Source organism: Oxyura jamaicensis, chromosome 2 (assembly GCF_011077185.1).
Source record: "Oxyura jamaicensis isolate SHBP4307 breed ruddy duck chromosome 2, BPBGC_Ojam_1.0, whole genome shotgun sequence".
In the NCBI taxonomy this organism is placed as follows: Eukaryota; Metazoa; Chordata; class Aves; order Anseriformes; family Anatidae; genus Oxyura; species Oxyura jamaicensis.
In genome coordinates, this window is record NC_048894.1 from 61,266,814 (window position 1) to 61,287,756 (window position 20,943).

Consider the following 20,943-nt stretch of genomic DNA (forward strand, 5'->3'; position numbering starts at 1 on the left):
TTTTCTTTTCTTTTCTTTTCTTTTCTTTTCTTTTCTTTTCTTTTCTTCTCTTCTCTTCTCTTCTCTTCTCTTTTCTTTTCTTCTTTTTTTCTTCTTCTTCTTTTTTTTTTTTTTTTAAAATCATACCTTCAAAGTAATCCACTTTTTGAATATCCAAGACAACTGCAGACAATTTCTGTCTGAGACCTGGAACAGTACAGTGTCTGCCAGAGGAAGGTCCATTCCTCAGCTGTAATACAAACTTGAACACAAAATCAGGCTTAGCACTCTTAGGGAAAATTTTGCACTGTCACGAGGCTAAGTAACTTTTCTCAGTCTATGAGTTTCTTTGAAAACCAAACTCTTCAAAGAAAACAAAACCAAATTCTTCAAAGACCATGAACTGAATTCCAATTTCACCCCAGCAAATGGATGGGTATCAATGAAGTCATTCTTCCCAGTATTAGCAGCACAGTTCATGAGATCAAAAACAGCCTTATGAATCCAAACAGGCCCTTCTAGAAAACCTCAAATCTATCCAAATCCCTAGTGGTTTGAGAGCAAATCACATTTATAGAGGTATGTTTCACAACTAGTGTTTTAATGGGTCAGCCCTAATATGTGAACGTCAATCTTCCCTCAGAGCCAGACAGTTTCTAGTACTTTGAAGGAACTGAAGTGATTTTTTTGATAGAACAAGACAAGAGAATGGAAGAGGAATAACTCGCGTGAATTGCAGGGAAAAAAAAAAAAAAAAAAAAAAAAAAAAAAAAACAGAGTACATAAAAATCCTTTCAAGGACTGAGTTGGATTTAATATAGTGTTTGAATCCACCAAAAGCTGGCAGATTAGGAGATGAGCTGGCCTCACAGCCTTTAAAACACACAAACACACAGAGGATTTTTCAGTGCTGTCTTCCATCAGCTGTTATTTCTTTATGCTTGGACTCCTATCCCACTAAGGCATTTTTAAAAGAGAATTCCAGAAAGACTTTTAATTTCCCTTTGATCAAAGGCTTAAATTCATCTTCCCTGAAATAACTTTTCTCATATCCTTTTTTCTTATGCAGGATTGCAAGCTTTATAGCAGTGATATTTGAAAAATACTGAATTTAATATTACAAAGGGAGGCCCTTTCTTCTACAACAGACTATGGTCTTCTTTTTATGACTGCTGAAATAAATAATTGCTTTTTAGGCTGCAGGTATGATTCATTTGTACTACCTCCAGAAGAATAAAAGCTTTTTTAAGATTATGGTAAAAACTAGAGAGTGTACATTATTTCTTAGTCAACATTTCAGTATTAAACATTAAGTCTTCTCTCTTTTGTTACCTACAGGATTCATTTATCGATCTAAGATTCAAATAAAAGTTTCTGTATGGAACAAAGTAACCAAAGGACTGTGGCAAAATTTCTCAGTTTACTGCATTACTACACCTCCAAACACCATACTTTTTAATTATCTTCTTCCAAAGTTCCTGTGCTCCTATTCATTAGAATATATTTTATCCTCTGTCCATTTTTCAGTCATGAGATTAGCAGCTGGCAGCACTTCTCCTGTTCCTCTTTTTCTTTCAAGGGCTATACTGCAGGCAGTTTGAAATAAGCTATTATGGGTCAGTTTAATGGTCACACCACAGGCAGAATTACATCGTAGATCAACCAGACCCCCACAAACTTCAAAACTAGTTAAGTCACTCACACCCACAGGTTAGCTCACCCAAAACTAAGAATTTGTAGGCTAACGTTGGAGCGCAGCCATCTCCATCACATACCCAGCACCCATTTTCTAACCAGTGAGACCTTTTCAATCTTTCCAGGAAGCACGACAGCCAAACATCATCTATTCCTGCCTCCACCTCCTGTTCCCAACGTTACTTTCAGCAGCAACTTGTGGTACACAACAAAAGTCATATACAGACTTAAGAGGCCTAGAGAGTGGTTTCCTGACATGGTTCTCTGACAAGTAATCCCTGTTTATGCTCATCAAGAAAGCCAAACTAGAAACAGGGTAGCAATGACTGCGTTGAAATATGGTTGAAGGTTGCTCAGTTCTGCTTCCAGAGCGAACAGGGCTTCAGTTTAAACCCAGACTCTCAGGAGGTTCAGTAAGACTAAATCCAAGACCAAAGACAGCAGGAGTGCCTCTTTCACCTCCAGAAAGGAATTAGCATATTCATATTTTCCACTTGAAAACTGACTAATTTACACATTTCCTAACAAAGTGGTGCTTTCTGAGGGGCTTTTTAAACCTCTGCTATCTGCTGCCAGCTAAAATATTTGAGGACAAAGCCCACTGTGTAGAGAGTGTCTCTGGAATTGAAGGGAGCTCTCTGTTTTCCTGTTTACGATGGCTACGTAAATGAAAATGAAGCAGATCAGGCTACTGTCACTGGGAGAACCAGCTGTTCTGTATGTGACATTTTTCAAATAAGAAAACCTAAAAATACTGCAGAGCACATACAGATAAGACAGGGAAACAGATAACTGAGCAGCGGCACTGTAACATTGCCAAATTGTCTTCAGTCATCAAGGCTCCATGTTTTCCCATTGAAATCAGTTGCTGCCTCACCATTTACTTCAAGAACAAATCTGAATCTGAATCTTCCATAAACATTTGCATTTGGACTTCTTCACTGTCAAGAGGATGCATAATGCTTTGCTGAGGAAGTTGAGGAAATGCCCTAAGTGCTGAAATATCATTCTGGATCTTCAGCAAAACCATGAAGTTTTCCAAGATACTGATTTACATGTGTTTCTATTTTCCTTCCCCTTCAGATTTCTTATACCAATTCTACATTGACAGGTTTGAGCAGGAAGCCTGAAAAATGAGGTCAAAATCAAGCATCCCATTTGAGTCACAGTTCAGAGATTGCTGCTGTTTGTAATTTCATTTTTGGCAGCATGAGGAAGTAGTACATTGAGAATGAAGAGATTTATCATGAATTTAGCAATTTAACATTATAATCCCAGCTATGGGGAAGAAGGTTAAAATTCAGTTTGTCTCTCCTCCCTCTACAATGCTTAAAGCATTTCAGGGACACCAGAAGATGCTGTTAATACTGTAACAGCTAGAAATCAAACTTTTATTTTTCTGCATAAAAGCAACCAAAAATCAAGCTGGAAATATCTCCAATCTGGGTCTTCAGCTACCCTAAACTAGCATAGGTTTATTGAAACTAGTGGAGCTTTTTGGGTACGTGCCCCTGCATTCTTAAATGCCATCAGACATGACACCTAATCCTAGTGTTGAAAAGGGCTTTGGCATTTTCTCTGTGTTTGAGAAGTTGGGAGGTAACTGATGCCACTTCATGGGGCTTTAGGAGTCCTAACTAGGATATGGGAGATAAATCCCACAGCTAGAAGTCCACGTGCTAAAACAAGAACACCCCAACACAGCCACTGCTGCTCATAGCTCCCTGGAGAAACTCTCAGTTCAAAAAGTAATCATGCAGTCATAATTTCAAATCAGGTCTCCAATCTCTGCCACCAACAGTGTTTTCTAATGGGCACAGTGTAAACTTAACTGATGTTTTGTAGGGCAGAAAGTCCTGTGCTTAACAGACTGCACTATAAGCAACAGCAGGAGAGCACAGGGCAGACTATGGGTAACTCCTCTGCATACAGTGTCCAAGCCCAGAGCTGAGTAAGGCAAGTCTGAATAACAGACAGCCTTCTGGAGAGGATCCATGGGGCAAAGACAACAGGATATGGCCCTTGCTTAAGAGCAAGAAACTCAAGTCCCTTTTTCTGGCAGAAGCAGCTACTCAGAGCCATAAACAAACAATCAGCACGTCCTTAAACACTTTTTCGTGTAGGCTGAGCTCATCAGCCTTCATGAGTGAATGCTGCCATGGAATAACAGGAAACTGTTCAAAGGCAAGCCCCATGAGAGGGCATAAATGGGCATCCCTGCAGCCAAGCAGCAGCCAAGGAACAGAGGAGATCCGCTCACGCATATAATACATGCCCAGCAGGAGTGCACGTATACCCCTCAGGCAGCCTAGATGGAAGCCTCTGGGCAAGGCATGTTTCATGCTTTCTTTAGCTGTTAGAGCAGGGCAGTGTTCACATTGATGCAAGACAAGTACACACAGGAGTCAAAAGTCCCCAGGGTCTGCCCTATTACAGCCACAGGGTGTTTGGGGGCAGCCCCCCCTCTGGGTCTTAATATCCTCTCACCACCTGAGCATTAGAGCACATACATCACCTTCTCCCAAAACTTTTCTGCCCATTCTCCTATATTTTGCAATCTGCTTTCTCAAGACTTAATCCCCTGGCCAGTGGGGTGATGGGACTGGGGAGCTCTGAGGTGTTGCTACAGGAGAGTGGCTAAAGAGAGAGAAGTGCACCTTCACATAACAGTTTGTCAGCATGTATTGCTACATCCTTTCACATGTGGCTCTGTGACTCCTCTGTTCTACCAACACCCGAGATACCCCTGAAGGGAAGTGAAGCTGCTCCTGCATTTATGGCACTGATGATGAAACTTAGAAGCAGGTCTATTTCTGGGAGGTCCTTGCTGCAGGGAAATCTGGTGCATTCATTCCCAGGGAAGAAAGGACCCTAATGGCTGCATGTCCAGTATGGGCAGCTGTTTTGCTGGAGTGAGATCCAACAAGGAGAACTCTGGAGTGAACCTCTCACTGATGTTCTGGCATGAGATAAAGAAAGGACAAGACTGCTAGAACAGAATTTGCAAGATTTTCCCCAGGGAGTCACATATACCTCTAATGGTACCTTTGTCCAGGAAACAGCTTATTCAGAAACCTTTCCTTTATTAATAATAAAATACTAAAATGTTACTTCTGAGCTGTGATTAAAACTAAATTAATATCTAAAAGGTTGTGTATAAAAGACAATATTTATTTCATAGACCCCTGGTTCGAGACACACAAGGTTTTTGCCACAGATGAGTTACCACCCAATGAAGCAATTTATCATGCTCCCTTAAACCTGAAGGTTTAATTAACCCACTACAGGTCCAGTGACTTGACTCTCCTATAAATTGCTGCTCAGAATCATTAAGTCATGAATATATATATGCCAAGTAAAAACAGTTTGGAAATGTTATGGCATTAGTATTTTACCTCATTCTTAAACAGAAAAAGGAATTTGTATATGGCCCAAGGACCATTGCCTCATACCACTCTCCTTATAAAGCAACCAGGCTGTCCTGACCAAGAATCTGTGTGTTGGAGAGATGCATAATGAAAACAAGAAGAAAATCTTTCCAATCCACTCCAGAGGCAAATTCAGTATCTTGTCTGGCCCTTACATCAATGTATGACTCATGTTGCAACAGACACCTGGCTTAGCCTCTCTAAAACCTGCCTTTGGCACACCATCCAAAAGACCTCTCTGTTCTTTGAAAACATGTACTCATGCCCAAACCTCCAAAGGCCAACCAACCTGCAGGACAGAACTGTACCAGACACAGGGCAAAACAGCAATTGCCAGACTTGTTTAACCAGAAAACACACAAAATTATGGGAGTCTGAAAAGAGCCTCAGCTTAACCACCCCTTTGCAGCCTTTGGGTTTGCATTTCCTTTCAACTAAGCAGGATGAAATGGGGTGAAAATTAAGACAGCCCCCTCCCCAGCCCTTGGAAAAGAGGTGATGAAATGGGAGAGTGGTTTGTCCTCTGAGTCATTGTGAGCAAACACACCAGCTGGCGCTGGCGGGTGGGAAGACAGGGAGGAAGGCACCAGCCTTGCTGCAGGTGAAGTCCTACCAAGGAGATGTTGAACCCAATGCTGAGCACCTGGCAGTGTTTACATCCTCACCACCCATTTCACTGAAGGAGCAGAGTCAGGATCAAATCATATTTTTATACCTGCCTGCTGCAGACATCAGGTTGCCACAGGATAGCAGCCCAGATAGGTTTACCTCTGCGCTGTCCCCGGGCAGTTTCAGCCAGCAGCGTGCTGCCTCTGACTACCTGTTTGACACTGCTCTGGCAGCACCATTGTGCCTGGAGACTAATTCCTACATGATACAGCTGTCAGAGTACCAGAGGTAGGGGAGAGATATCTTCTCAAGTGGTATTTGATCTCTCCAGAAGGAAGTGCCTTATTTAAGAGGTACTTAAGATGGCTGTGCACATCTACTCGTTCTTCTTATGCAAATAGGTGTGCATAAAAAGGATAAGAAAAGTTATGAAATATGATGCCAAACCTCAGCTTGCAACCAGTCTGAGTGTGTATGCATGCACCAAAGCCTATGTATAATGACAGGAGATGGAAAATATTCTAGTCTTTAATTAGAGCAGAACACATTTTAGTTTGCATCTTGTGAGCACGAATTCTGCAGAAAAACTATCTCCTCTTTAAGCAAAGAAATCTTGAAACTCCGAGAGAAAAATTACGTTTGTTACACACACGCAGTGCCAACACAGAGGGCTATACTGAGAAACAGCCTGAGGTTTAGTTATTGCATATTTCAAATAAGTCTTACAGTTTTGCCAACTCTCCAAAAGGTAGAACAGCCTGGAGTTTGATGTATAATATGCAGTCACTGCCTTGTATGAACAGCAGGAGAGACCCTGAACTATAATGCCTCTGAAGAATTATCTACAACTTCAGGTGTGATCCAAATCAGCACACTGCTAAACTCTGTATTAGATGACTCCTAATACTACAGCATGGCACAGACTTGAAAATATGGGGTTTTGTTTTGTGTAGCTGTTCAGTTTGGAAGGCTTACAAGACAGCTGTCATCTACTTTGATTAAGTTCCTTCACAAAACAGGCTTCCTGGAGTGACGCCTTGAAAGAAATACATATTCATGTTTGTCTTTTAGACTGCTTGGAGTCCTACAGAAGTTTTGGATATGCTTTACAAAATATGCCACCGCTGCTCACACAAACTAACACCCAGAGCAACTCAAGTTTAACTGGGACCCCCTTGTTTTCAGTTTTCAGCCTGTTTCTCCTATGTTTTCTTGGTTTTGCTGTTTCCTAGCCTCCTTGTTCCCTCCCCCCCAGCCCTGAGGGCTGAAATGTTAATAACTCTAACATGTGAGGCTAAAGAAAAAAACAAACCAAAGCAAAACAAAACAGAAAAAAAAAAAAAATCTGAACACAAGGAGGGATGCAGCTTAATATGGTAATGTTCCTCTTCAGTTTGGCTGAAAACTGATGGGCAAATAAACGCTCCTCAGCCAATAGTGGCTCTTATTGCTGGTAGACAGCATTTTGCATACTGAGAGTCTGAAAAAAGATGCCAGACATTAACTCTAAATAAGCTATACAAGATCTACAGTCTATAAACTTCTGCATTTCTGCAGTCCCAAGTTCTTCTTTAAGAACAGGTACTTTTTTTTCTGCTCAGGAGTCTGTTTCCCATCATTTCATGGCAAGTCAGTCTTAAAACAAATGTATAAAGTAATAAGTACAATCTGATCTGTGGAACATGAATCTGCAGCTATCACAAGTGCTGTTAGAGATGCTTTTCAATTGTGCATTCTCTACCTATTTTGTCCTTATTAACCATATCAGTGCCAGAAATGGTGTACATGTGCAGAATAGAAGTCTCTTCAGTATGTTGCACCTAACAGTAGGATTATCAAAAACAGAGGACCCATTTAGGTACCCTTCAGTCTATAACAAAACTTTTCTAGTGCAGCCACTGAAGTGATTAGAATCTCAGTAACTGCTGGTAACTTACAATGCCTCATTAATGACATTTCTACATTCTTGCTGGAAAATGTTTGTTCAATATAACAAGCAGTTTAATTTAAGGAAGCAAGTGGATCTTTTGCTAAGATTAAGTTGCTGTATTTATGGAAAACAGGTGTGGAAACTCCTGAGTGATTTTGAAGTCACCAGCAAGAAAGGAAAAGGAAAGTGCTACAATAATTTTGACAATGGGAGGAAATGGGAGAATAATTTTTTTAGAAAAAAAAAAAAATACTACTTACAAGCCTCGGAGACGAAGCCAGATTTTCTCTATTTGCTCTGGCTGCAGGTATTTTAGAGAGTTGCTCTCAAATTCTTCGATTTCCTTAGTGGGTGACTCCATAGCTGCAGGTTACCGCCTTGGTTAAAGCTCGGCAAAGACGGACGCTGCCCCCCACATGCAAGCTCTACCTTTAACAATGCTGCCCAGGAGTGGCCAACATTTTTGGCAGCCCCTTTTCCCCCCTCCCCAGGCGCAGAGCTGTGTGAGCAGCCCACGAGCACTCAGGTGTACACGGGGGGCAGCCGCACCGGCACCCCACCATCCTCCAGCAAACCGAGGGAATTAGAGGCTCGGCTCTGGATTGCAAAACCCACGCAGATTTTTTTTTTTCCCAATTAAAAAAAAAAAAAAAAAAAAAAAAAAAAGCCAAGAATCCAAACAGTAAAACCAGCTGAAGGATCTTTAGCAAGGGAGGAGGGGAGGAAAATCCCTTGCTGACAACTGAGCCGTCTGCATGGGCAGCTGGGGAGCCTGTACCACTGCACCAGTGGCATCTCCTGGTCCCTCCAGGCTGCTCCCCGCCAGGTCAGCATCACTCCCCCCCAAGCCCCAGCATGGTTTTTTCCCCTCCACTTACCAGCAGCACTGCTGACAGGCTCAAAACCTGACAACTGAGGGAAAAATCGTCTGTCAGCATAGCCCAGGCACGGCTTCTCGCTCTGCCTCCCTCTCCCTCACACACACACACACACAGACGCGGGCGCACGAGAGGGAACAGACTATTGGAGAAAGGCTGGCTCTGATTAAAAGCCCAACCAAACCAAAAGAAAAAATAAATAAATAAAAATAAAAATGAAAGGGTAAATTACAGAAAGTGAGGAGAGACTCACTCCTGGCAAAGAGCCATCTGCTTCATTGCGGGCAGTGTCCTCTTGTTTGCAACTTGGACAAAATTCACTTTGAAATAAATAAATTGGTAAAACAGCATTGTTTAAAGCCCCCAAAAACAGGATGGGGAAAGTCCGCATGCTGAAGGGAGATCAAGCGCAACACATTATTAACAGTTGTACCAATGCCTTTCAACAACCACAAACAATACATTAAAAGACAATACATAATTCATAAAGCCAGAGGCTTGCAGCAGGACCCATGGCTCAGACTCAAGAGGTCTGCACGCGGGAGGCTATTGCCCCAGTTCTGCAACAGGACACCCACCTCCAGTTCCCCTGAGTGTCTCTGTACAGACCCCAGGCAGAGCAGGGAGCAAGATACCGGGTATTTCTCTTTACACTGGTGGGATTCCTCCTCTGGGCAGGGTTGAGACGGGAGGACAGAGATGGCTGTCCTTCACTGCCCTGACCCCATCAATCACTTCTGAAACTCTGCTGAGATCCCCTGCATGCCGCTCTTTAGTTAAGGTTATTGATTGGTGTTTTCAGCCAAAGATATTAGAGCAGAGGGAAAATAACTGTCGAAACATTATGCTAGCCTTAACACATTTTGACACGGTCTGTAGAAGTTGCCTCTTGAGAAGCAGAACCCGCAACAGAAGAGTTTGCAATGCAAGGGAAGACAGGCTCCCGTGAAAATACATTGGCTGGCTATGACTTCCAATGCCAGTTGTACAAGTCCACACACTGACACTTGATCAGCTTGTGAAAATGTGAATGCGTTAATTAGCCTAGTCAACCAAGCCCCTGTTCAAAGTGCTTTAATCAGTTCTTAGCAGTGTAACTTGACTACCTCAAAATCCAGATGGGCAAAGTAACAGACTATGCCTGCCTATACAGAGATTCTCCTAACACAGGGGTACACACACACAAACACACACACACACACAGACACACACACAAAGTCTGAGGGCTTTCAGCTTTGAAATCTGTTGTGTGCAAGATGGTATATAACTGGGCTCAGGCTGATGTTGTTGTGCAATAATTTATTGATTCACTCTCTTGTTTCTGCATATTCCAGAGTGATTTTCCTACACAGGAAAACTAAAATCCTAGCAACCACTAATGAAAAAGGCAATTGTCAGCAGGAAAAAAATTTTTTTTTTTTTAGGTAAAACTACAACTTTTTAAGCTTTTCTTCCAAAGTACGAAAAATGCTGGTTTTCATTTTCATTCTGGTGAGATTAGACACTTTCCATACACAGAATAAGATTAGACATTACATACACATAGCTCCATAAAAAGTTTTATTATTCTGAAAGAAAACAGCCTATACTGAATTAAAGTTTACATTCTTAGAGTTTTACCAACTTTGTGGCACTTCTGATCTTATCAATAAGCTGACCCAGTCTTACTGTGTCATCAGTAAGATCCAGAAGTTCTGCCACATGTTTCATAGGTGACAGGTAATCATTTCCCTACTCCTGACCAGTGTTTCTATCTGAGAAACAGCACAGCATTACCACCTACCTATGGGAAGGACAGTTAAGTGCTTGATGGAAAGAACACTGTAAGAGCAATACATTGTCATCCTTCACTACTTCTATATCATCTTGCCAAAGAGTATACAAAATACATTTGATATTAGACCTACTTTGGGCCTGGTTTTCCATGTATAAGCCATCACATTTAAGAAAACCCTTTGTAGCTTTCAGTGCTCCAATCAACACATAGATTCTGAAATTTCTATATTGGCATAGAAGGCACAGGTTTTAGGTCCTAAGCATTTCAGATATTTTAACATAAACCCCACGTGAAAACCAGAGGCAGATATTCAACCACATGGATGTGTGTGGGGCCTATCACAGTTACATAAAAAGGCTGAATGAAAAGTCCCCTTTTATACTTCATCCTTTCCTGTATGCATGTTTAAATTCTACTGCTGGATGCACAGATTGTATTTTCTCCATCCCACTTTAGACAGGAACATTTTACATGACGTTTCATTTGTTGCCAGGAATCATCATTGTATTGCCAACATGCCACAATCCATACACCTTTCAAATAACCTTTTCCCTTTAAACTGTAAATGTATGAGCACCAGTTTATGAGTAAAATGTGTCAACAACAATCTGATGGTGGTGTAACCTGTGTCCATAGCTTACCCACACTATCAATTTAGCCCATGACTCATGCTTTTCCTCAGCAATAATCAGCCAGGCAGGATTAGCAGAATGCAGGTACTTTTCACCTTCACCGTGTTATTATTTACTATGCAAACCACACCTTTAAAACACCAGGTCATGCCAAAAAGACTAGCTACGTAATGACAGAAGAGAAAAAGTTATGAAAGAAAGACAAAACTTTTATTTTCAGCTGATAGCTAAAAGCAAATAAAAAGGGATGAGGCTAAGAGTTAAAGAAAAGTGGCTGCAGAAACACCAGAAAAATTTTGCACCGATGTCATAGTTATGAAGGCAGACATACACAGAAGAGATATTGGATACAGATAGCAAGGTGCAGAGAAGAAAAAACAGAGAAAGATGAGATTCTGTGCTAGGCTACAATTCCTCCACAGATTGGAAGACCTAAGCAAATACTGATAAGATACTGTTAAAAAGGTGATACAGGAGAACAGATATTTTCCCAGCCTTGAATGCTACGTGGCATTTTGTTTCATTGTATTTTGACCTCCAAGAGTCTTTGAGATGATCATAAGCCACTGAATACAGACTGTGTATTCTGATAGCTAACTGTAAAAATAAATAGAAGTGGGAAGTTGAGACAGGGGCCAAAGCAACAGAAGGTAGACAAACATGTCATTGCACTCAACTGCTGGGGAAACTAAGGGCTGGACTGATACGATGTCACAGCAGTGCTATTTATAGGAATTATGGGCAGAGTGATATTTATAGGAATTATGGGCAGAGATAGGGCTTCAGTGTTTGCAGGAAACAAAGTGGTATGCAAAACACAAACTGAGAGAGGAAAGAGCATTGGCAAGAGAGACTCCAATGTCATAGCTCATGGAAGCAAATGGAAAGTCTAAAGGCAGCCACAAAGGAATTGGGAACGTGTCTGAGGATGGTACTCTTGCCAAAGGCAAACACTTCTACAGTTGTGACACTTAGCTGAAGGAAGTTGAGACAAAGACACCAGTTTATCTGCTCAATGCAGGCAGTGATGGCCCTAAAGAGAGTGCCACTGAAGACACAGGGTGGCTTCCTGCACCACTTGAGTTAGTGCTGAGGTTCCTAATGGGATCCCACACAACAGCACCACTTTGGTAACAAAATAAAACAGTCTGTTAGCAGGAATCTCTCCCCTTCAATTTCCATTACACCTCCATTTGGTTTTGCTTTGTACAGAAGACAACTAGGGGGAAAAAAGTCATTTGGGACTTCCTAAAAATAAAGTTTCCCTCTGTTCTTTAACAAATTTTTACAGTACAGTAGCTCTTTTATTTTCTCCCATGTTAACAATGATTGATTAGAGACAGCAAGGAATTCCCAGCATCTGGAGCAGCAGGAGGACTCTATGTGCTATCTGCATCCACAGGAGCTTAGCACCTGATGTTGTCCAGCCAGTCGTGCCCTTCAGAAGGTTCCCTAATCCTCAAGACAATGTGGCCACATGCAAAACTATGTCTAGTAACAGTCTCTGAATTTATAGGGAATAAGAGCACAAAATTCCCCAGACAGTCCTTTTTCCACTCGAGCATTATGAGGGGCAATCCAATATGTTTGCTCCAGGAACCTCTTTTGAAAGATACACAAAGAACAACTGTGGCTTCCGCTCGCTTTGCAAGCACTCGCAGCAGTTTTCCCACAGGAGTAAAGATGCTGACATTAGCCTGGGGCATGCTGTCTGCTTAAATTCCTCCAGCAGCGCCTCTGGAATATAATATTATTCTTCATTTCCTGTACTACTTCCCGTTATGCTGATGCCCACCGCTGAACAGCTATTGTGTTACACATGTCTCTGCCTTTGGGTGGCAAGCAAAGCAGTCACAAAACACAATGTCTTTCTTTCCGCCCATTTGATTTTAAGGTACTGAGGGAGTAACACAGGTCAAAATATAAATGCACGGTATTGATATCACAATGTCTGAGCTCAAGTTTGGGATTTCCTTGCTTGCTTAAGAAAGCTGCTGCCCATCAGGCTGATTTTGTGATAGCAAGAGAGCAAACATCGAAACAATGGCTGTAGCTATAAAATATTGTGAACTGGTCCCGCAAATATCTACCATGAATACATACCTTCTCACTTGCCTTGTCCTTAAATGGATAACTACTGAGCAAGAGTAGCTTCCAAAGGGATTAAGTTTCTAGGCTGAGAAAACAGAATTGCTTCAGTCACTGCACGCAGACAAGTCCCAGGCACACAATGTGTTCAGCACACAAGGCACAAACTGCTCCATCCGGATGACTCCCTTTGAAGTGCTTGCCCATCATGACTGCCATTTGACAGATGCAACAGTAAGCCACCTCCTGATGGATGAACCACATCTCTAAAGCACAAGAGAGGTCAGGTCAGAGCAAAACCCCATGTCCTTGCCAAAGGCATCTATTGCACAGCCTCTGGGGAGAGAAGGTCATGCTGGTAGCACATGTAGGGCTGCATATACAGCACTGTGTGTCCCTACAGCTGGAACAGCTCTGCACAAGCTTTAACCCACTCTGCTGCACCCAAGTACTTCCCCAAGCTGTCTCTCAAGTGATGCAAGAGAGATTCAGGACACCACTGCTGCCTTCAGACAAGATCTAGCCCTGGACTTCTCCCTGCTGCTCTATGACCTGGGATGGGGTCCAGAGGAAGAGGATTCCTCCTTGACCCAAGAGGCAACTGCCTTCCCTCCTCCACTAGCCCATGGGAGAGGACCTGGGACACCCACCACAGACAGCTTTTGTATGCTGCCATCCTATAGCACCAGGTCAGCTCTCTCAGTGACAGCAAAGGATGAGGAGCAATGTGGAGGCCTCAGGCAGGACAAAAAAGCCCTACACCCATTTCCCCCTTCATCACAGAACATAGATTTAGGCAAATGGGAACTTCACCTTCTTTGCCTCTTCTTCCACAGTCCAGGACTGCACTTGTAAGTGCAAGACTTCTGACTGAGCACTGTGCAGGAAGGATCTTAATTACGGGCACTTTTCCCCCCGATTAAGTACACTATTATGTAGGAATACTGATACTGCTGATGCTGCTGACATGCAGCAGAGAGGTGTTAAAAAGGCAGCTGAGGAAAGTAGTGTCCACAATATGCCTTTGCAAAGGAAGACATCACTACAAAACAGACAAAATTCCTTGGGCATGCAGGAGCAGGATTGCCTTTCTCAGGAGGTTGGAACAGATACTTCAAACATGAAACCATGAGTCCAAAGCAGACATTTCAGAGCCTCCTTTGACACACCACCTTGCTGTAATCTGGGCTTTGCCCTTGCATTAAACTCCCTAACACCACCTTTCCTTAAAGGCACATACAGTTCCTTTATTTTTTAAACAAAGAACAGAAAAAGAGTGTGAAAGTTCATTATCCTCTTCACAGGCTTCATCAGAGATAAGTGTGCAGAGCAAAAATGTTTAGAAGGCCACTGAAATGTATGCAAAAAATGCTCCCAAGACAGCAGCCTGTTTGATGGAAACAGCACTTTGGTGGGTATGAGCAAACTGGGACAGTAATTTCAGACAGCAAAGATTTCTGAAGTCTTTGCTGGACTCCAGCAAAAACAGCATAAACTACCATGTGCTAAAGGGCTAGCATGGTGCACTGTACGTGTGCTGAAACATTGCCTGTTTCTATTCCTACATATTGCCTGTGCGAATATGTGTTTTCTCCCATCAATTAATCTGATTTGACAGAATGAAAGCTTCAAGCGTTATAACAAGATCTATAATTAGTACTACTACAATGTATTCATATGTCTGTCCATGCAGAAATAATCCAGAATATATTTGATTCTCTTCTCACTAATAACTCCAACTAAAATTACAGCGAAGTATTTGTTTTGATTTCAATATTGCATATCTTAGTCTGGATTCTGAATTTCAGTTATGGCAAATGCTGTGATGAGTCCACCAGTACCATATTCCAAAATATTATGCTAATACTATATCCAAACAGTCTGTAAAACATTGACATTTCTGCTAATGCTGCTAATGCCAAAATCAGCCTGCTAGATTTTGTTGTCTTTATCCCAACAATAAAAAAGGTTCTTGATTGCTTTCAGTCAAGAACTTTTTTTGTTTGTTTGTTTGAGAGCTTAGGAGGGAGAGGGGATCAGTTGTATTACTGAATTGCATTTATCTTATTTATTCTTCATATTTAAGTATAAGAGAGCTTACAAATGCTTAGATGTTGATGTTGCTTGGATGTTCATGTTTGTATTTATCTTTGAAAAAAAAAAAAGAAAAAAGAAAAAAAGAAATAAAATAAAATAAAATAAAAAAAATCCAGTGCTGTCCCAAACAAACCATAACTTCAGAAGGTTGAACCCTGAGAAAGGTAACCGCTGCGCTAAATGTATGAAGAGTTAATAATAGAAATATATAAATAAATCACAAGACTCAGAAAGCAAATAAATGAGACAATTCATCTAATAGCATAATTAGCTTTGTCATACTGCACTATGAAATAGATGGTAGTGAACAATTACTGGTAACTGATTCAGCTTTTGTTTGCTGGAAAAGCATTAATATTCACCTAAATTTTTGTATTTTGATAGCAGCAAAGTGTCAGCACAGCATACATGCCTCTGTTGCATTTATTCAAGGACATTATAGGGCCCTGAGTCTAATGAATCTACTCTAACGAGTCAGAATTTAACTGTGTATTATACCAGTGTGAATGAGCAACATCCATGTTACATCTGGATGTTACACTGGAGTTACATCTGATATAAATGAGGTACATCAGTTTTGTTCCAATTCCACATCTGGTTTTATTAAACTAGACCAAGTACTACCCAAACTATAGTTTGGAAGTGAAATTTGGTCTCTTATTTTCCTGCCTAAGACTAGATTTTAGGGCTTGATGGAAGCCAACTCATGCCATAGCGGTGCAGCCAGGAACACCAGCATAGGTGAGGGTCGGAAGACAAGGCTGCAAGTGTCAAAGCTGGCCCAGCAATAGCAACCTAAGGGACTGCTAACTGCCTTTAATTACAAGCAATTGCCCAGTTCCCTCAGAGCAGGGGAATTATGATTTCTGCTACATCTAGTAATTACAGATAGCGCTAGCTTCTCTGTCCAGAAGGAACACAGACGCAGCTGACTGAGGGAATGCTGCACTTTCCAAAAGTTTCAGAAGCACTGAACTAGCTGAATATATCAAGACTGCTGCTGCATTTTCTGCATCCTAATAACATGTTCAGTCTTGGACTGCCACCAGGACTCGGGACGCTATAGAGAATTTCAACCAGGATATTTAGGGAAGGGCAAATTAAAGCATTTCAAGTAAGAATATATATATATATATATAAAGATTGCAAAAGTGACAGTAAAATCAGCACACAAAAAAAAATGCAGTTGCTGTTCATTTAAATTTGTCTTTAATCAAGTGAATTGAGCTGGCAGACAGATTTGATTAAAAGCTCTGGTGACTGGCAATAATTTTTCTGTCATATACGATCAGCTAGTATTTCCACTAAGACAACTACAAACCTCTTTTGTGATCTGTTCTTTTTGATCCAGGGTTGCTCAGATTCTGTGAAGACAGATTTTCAAAAACTTGCAGAAACCTTCTTTAACTTGGGAAGCTTACCAAAACAAGAAAATTTCCATGCTGATGACACTTTAAGTTGTGACTTATACCACGTCATTGCATTAGCTCCATAAAAATCAGTATTGCACTCAGAGCACTGCAACTTTGACAAAAGCACTGTCACTCCTGAAGGGCATTTTTAAAAGTCTGTTTTTCTTTAATGACCTCCATGGCACCAAAAAGTCTTAAAACCTGTATTGCTACACTTGACATGTTAGGAAGGAGACATTAGAGAGGAGTGATGGCTGAGGGAAAAAGCAGCTTTGTAAAATGCTTTGCAAAACATAATGAGAAGAGCTTGAAAACTCAGCTATGGAAAGTCTTGGCAAAAGCAGGTGAGATGTGAATAGTAGTCCAAGCAATTAATTACTTAAAAGAAATACCTTTCTAGTCTTTTCCTTTTTCAGCACCAAATATTCAATGAAGTCAAAGTAGACCATTTTTGGTCTGAAGCCTCTAAACAACTTTCTTGCAGTTTCCTGCTCCACTTTATCCTTCACAGATCTTCAGATGCAAAGAGACTAAGTAAATATTGAAGTTTATTCAAAATAAGAAGAAGTTAGTCTCAAAGGTTTTATGCTTGTGTTTTTTTGTTTGTTTTAACCACTACTTATATTTTTGAGAGGTAGAAAGGGAAGGTTTTTTGCTTGTCCCTTTCTCATACACACAGTATATTTTATTGCATAGGCCAATGCTGCCCCCTGTGCTATTCAATATATACAAATTACAAAGAGTTAAGATAGAAATTATTGTCTATCATATATTATGCTTTGTGGAGTTAAGAAAGAAATCTACAATTGTCATAGAATATCTGTGTATATACCATCAAATTTAAAAGGTTTAAAAGAGTGTGGAAGTCATTTATAAGCCAGACTTCTACTTTTGCCCTTCTGGATTAAAATACACCGAGTTGCTGTAAAGAGGGAAGATTCACTGTTGCTTTTTGATGCTAGAAGCCCAAGTGCTATTCCTTCCCTTCTCCTCATCCGCTGTTTCTGTGGGGATCTAAATAGCCAGCTCTGATTGCTCCACTGGCTTTTGCCAGCAGAGGGGAATAGCCAAGTTAGAATTATTCAACTCACCAACTCTGGCAGACTGCAGCCCAAGTGACAAATGTTAGCTTTGGAACCTTATGTAGATCCCTTTCCACCCAGAGCCCCCCAAATTCAAATAATATTTGCCTTATCTTTCCATATATATACTTATATATACATATATATCCATATACTTTGGATATGGGTGCAAGCTAAAAGTGGCTGGTGAGAGTGGGTAAGTTCACCCAGACACAGGGAAGCAAAATTCAAAACCATACCGCTTTGAGTACAAGCAACCTGGAAAATCATCAGAGAAATATCTGCCTGGTAGGACGGCTCTACCACGTATAGGGACTTTTAGCTGAAGTGATTCACAAGGTAGAAGCTCGTTAGCCTTATCTCGGTAATGCACCAGGCATTAGAACTCAGAGAGAACAAAAGATTAATTAGAGAAAAGGGAAGTGGAATAAAAAGCAACATCTATTTATCACACTGGATCATGGCTGATTAACCTGGTTTCTCTTTTCTTGAATCAATTCCCTGTGATCATGCAAAAATAGTAAATCTAATATACTGGGAGTTTACAAAGACCCTCACATTTGACGTTTTGGAAAAAAAATAGGCAACAGACAATAGCAGCGTGAGCAACATGACATGATTCAAAGCAAGATGAGCATGTGGGGTAAGTTACCCCTCACAAGACTCTCTTCCCTCCTTGTTTGCTGATGCAAACCCTACGACAGCAGCTGCTCTAATAAAGCACAAGGAAGGCAGAACAGGATTGCAACTGCTCTCTGTAATTACCAGAGGTAAACATCGGGGGGTGGGGAGGGGAGAAACTGGCCCTGAATACAACTTGGAAGCTGGAAGATTTCTATCCACCAGAGCACTGAGCCTCTGGAAAGGCCTCCTAACTGGAGCAGCAAAAATGAAAAACACCCACCACACTTATCTGAAGGTTCCCCAGTCTACCCAAGGGGTTATACAAAACACTGGAGGCTAGACCCAGTGACACACGTGGAGTCCTGTGCCCTGTAGATACCTGTTCCTACCTCCATGCAGAGAGGTCTTGGGCTGACACCCACAGGAAAGGACAGCCACCTAGGGACAACCCGCTGTCACAAGTGGAGAAAAGGTAACGGGGCCTTCCCTGCTGGAAGGAGAGAGAATAAATGAGTATATTGTTATTAATACAAACAGCACGTTATTTCACAGCACAGGCTGTTCCAAAGTTGTAAACAGTTCTTTCCTTGACTCCAACAGCTGAGCTCCCTTGAACAGCTTAAGGGCTTTGGGGTTCTCTCCCTGCTCCTAAGGTGTCTCCCACCAGAAAGAGAGAAGGCCTACCCTCTAAACTCAAAACACCTTTTTCCCATGAGAAAAATAAGGTTTAGAGTTCTGTCAGCCTGCTGGTAGATTTAGGCACCTCACTGCACTGAAATGTTCTCCCTCCTCTGAAGCTACTGCCATGATTGATCCTTAACATGCTTAAAGCAAATAATATATATATATTTAAAAAAAAATAAAAAAATAAAAATAAAGAAAAATATCATTAGCAAGTTAAGAACTTCTATATATGGATGTAGCTCTGCAGACAAATAGCCTCCACAGACTGCCCGAATGAAGAGGTATGCTATACCAAGGAAGTAATATTGAAGAATAGTTTAACGCAAAGGAGGTTCGAGGTGGCCCACGTTCTCAGGCAGTTAACTGGTGTCAGCACCTCAGGACACAAAGGGCAGAAAGTTTAAAGGCAATTCATAACCTCTCTCTATCTGCTGTGAAACTAAATTATCCTTGACTGCAGGAAAAAGACAGGATGGCTGCTCCTTCCTCCAGAAGGTTTCACAGTCATGTACTCTTTCAGGAAGAATCTGCCAATAGATTTGATTGTCTGCATGTATTCAGGGAGCTTACACACAGGTTGGTACTGTTGCTCCTTGTTTTCATCATCATGTTATAAAGAAAAATACCTTCAAAACAGACCAGCTAACATAGATATTACGAAGAACATGAATACTAATGAAACCCTGAACACTGCAAATTACAATTCACTGAGGGTAAAAAAAGAATAACTTTTTTTTTGTTAGTAACAAATTTACAGTCTCCCTTTTGCCTTTTGTTAACCACCCTTCTAATGTTGCAGTCCACATTCCAAAAAGAAACCCACTGACCTGAAGATAAAATCCTTACATTGCTAGACCTTCAATGCATGTTTTAAGGTGTGCAGTATTTTAGCTAAAAATCACAATGTTCCTCCTGCATCTACAAGGAATGTTTTTCAAATTGACTTTCCAAAGCCCTACTAGAAAATCAGAAAGTTTACAAGCAACATTTTACCCGTAATGTTCACCACTGCCTTACCACGTTTCATTGGTGACACCAGAAGTTATCAACAGCTAAAACTCTGTCAAGATAAATTCTGCACTGGAAGATTTAACCCTCATTTAAGTTAATTTCTTCAGTTCTCATTTATAGTAGATCCACTGATCAGACTTCAGCAACATCTTGGTCACACTCATCTGTTTCTCCATTTCCACTGCACAGCACCACAATGTTGGCCACTAGTGTTGGATTTAAGAATAAATGGAAGTACTGATAGACAGCAATATTGCGGGAGGCTGGTGAAATGACTGACCTAACAGTTCCCACATATGGCATTTGACTAGTGTCTAGGAAGGATGAGGGAGCAAACCATCCCTAAGGAAACCACCACCACTCATCTCCTTCTCAGAAGCGGTTGGTAAAGTTTTGATTTGATGAAAGGTACTGCTCATATTCCTTACTTTACAGGTCTGGGCTCAATCTTTTTTGCTCACCTGCAGTGTCTGTGTCACTGTTCACCCACATCTCCAATCAATGGAAAATGTGTAGAAACCTTTCAGCCAAATCCTACACAAAAACTTCTGGCAATCACAAATGTCCTCTCCAAGCATCTCAGCTTTAGATTCATGACATTGGCCCAGTATATGAAAACGGGTGTACTTACACATGCCCACAGAATTCTGTCTTCAAGAAAACAGGAAGGGGCAAAATGGAACAGAGGGAAAAAATGGTGAGCTATGTTTTGAAGGGTCCTCAAATACAACCGCTATGTCTCCAATAAAAATGATTTTGGAACTTTCCAAATATGGCTTGTGAAATTTCTTATCTAGGTCACACTCAAGAGATATTTAAACAGTGTATTTTACATGCCACAGCATAAAATAATTGCCTTGGAGGGGCATTTTAATAATAAAGAAGACTACAATTATATCAGTATGAAATCAATAAGCTTTTATGCAATTGTCCTTTAGGAACAGATCAGTCTGTGCCAGAGTAGTAGGTTATATGCTTTCCTTCAAATAAATACAATACAGCATCATAAATCCATCA

The 20,943-nt window shown here is 41.1% G+C and overlaps 1 protein-coding gene across 9 annotated transcripts in view; it reads right to left on the bottom strand.

The window, feature by feature from the left end:
* PDE1C (phosphodiesterase 1C) overlaps positions 1–20,943 on the bottom strand; it is a 306,050-nt gene that overhangs the window by 196,112 nt on the left and 88,995 nt on the right. For 2 of the 9 annotated variants that reach the window (XM_035316722.1, XM_035316721.1), the window contains exons 1-2: positions 8,331–8,393; positions 7,902–8,004 (exon numbers count right to left, since the gene is read on the bottom strand). The exons of 1 other annotated variant lie outside the window; for it this stretch is intronic. In XM_035316722.1, the coding sequence (XP_035172613.1) occupies positions 7,902–8,002 (101 nt within the window). In that variant the 5' untranslated portion in view covers positions 8,003–8,004; positions 8,331–8,393. Of the gene's footprint in view, positions 1–7,901; positions 8,243–8,330; positions 8,394–8,519; positions 8,682–20,943 lie in introns of those variants that run through there. 6 more of the 9 variants (XM_035316727.1, XM_035316724.1, XM_035316723.1 and 3 more) reach the window with 5 other exon arrangements.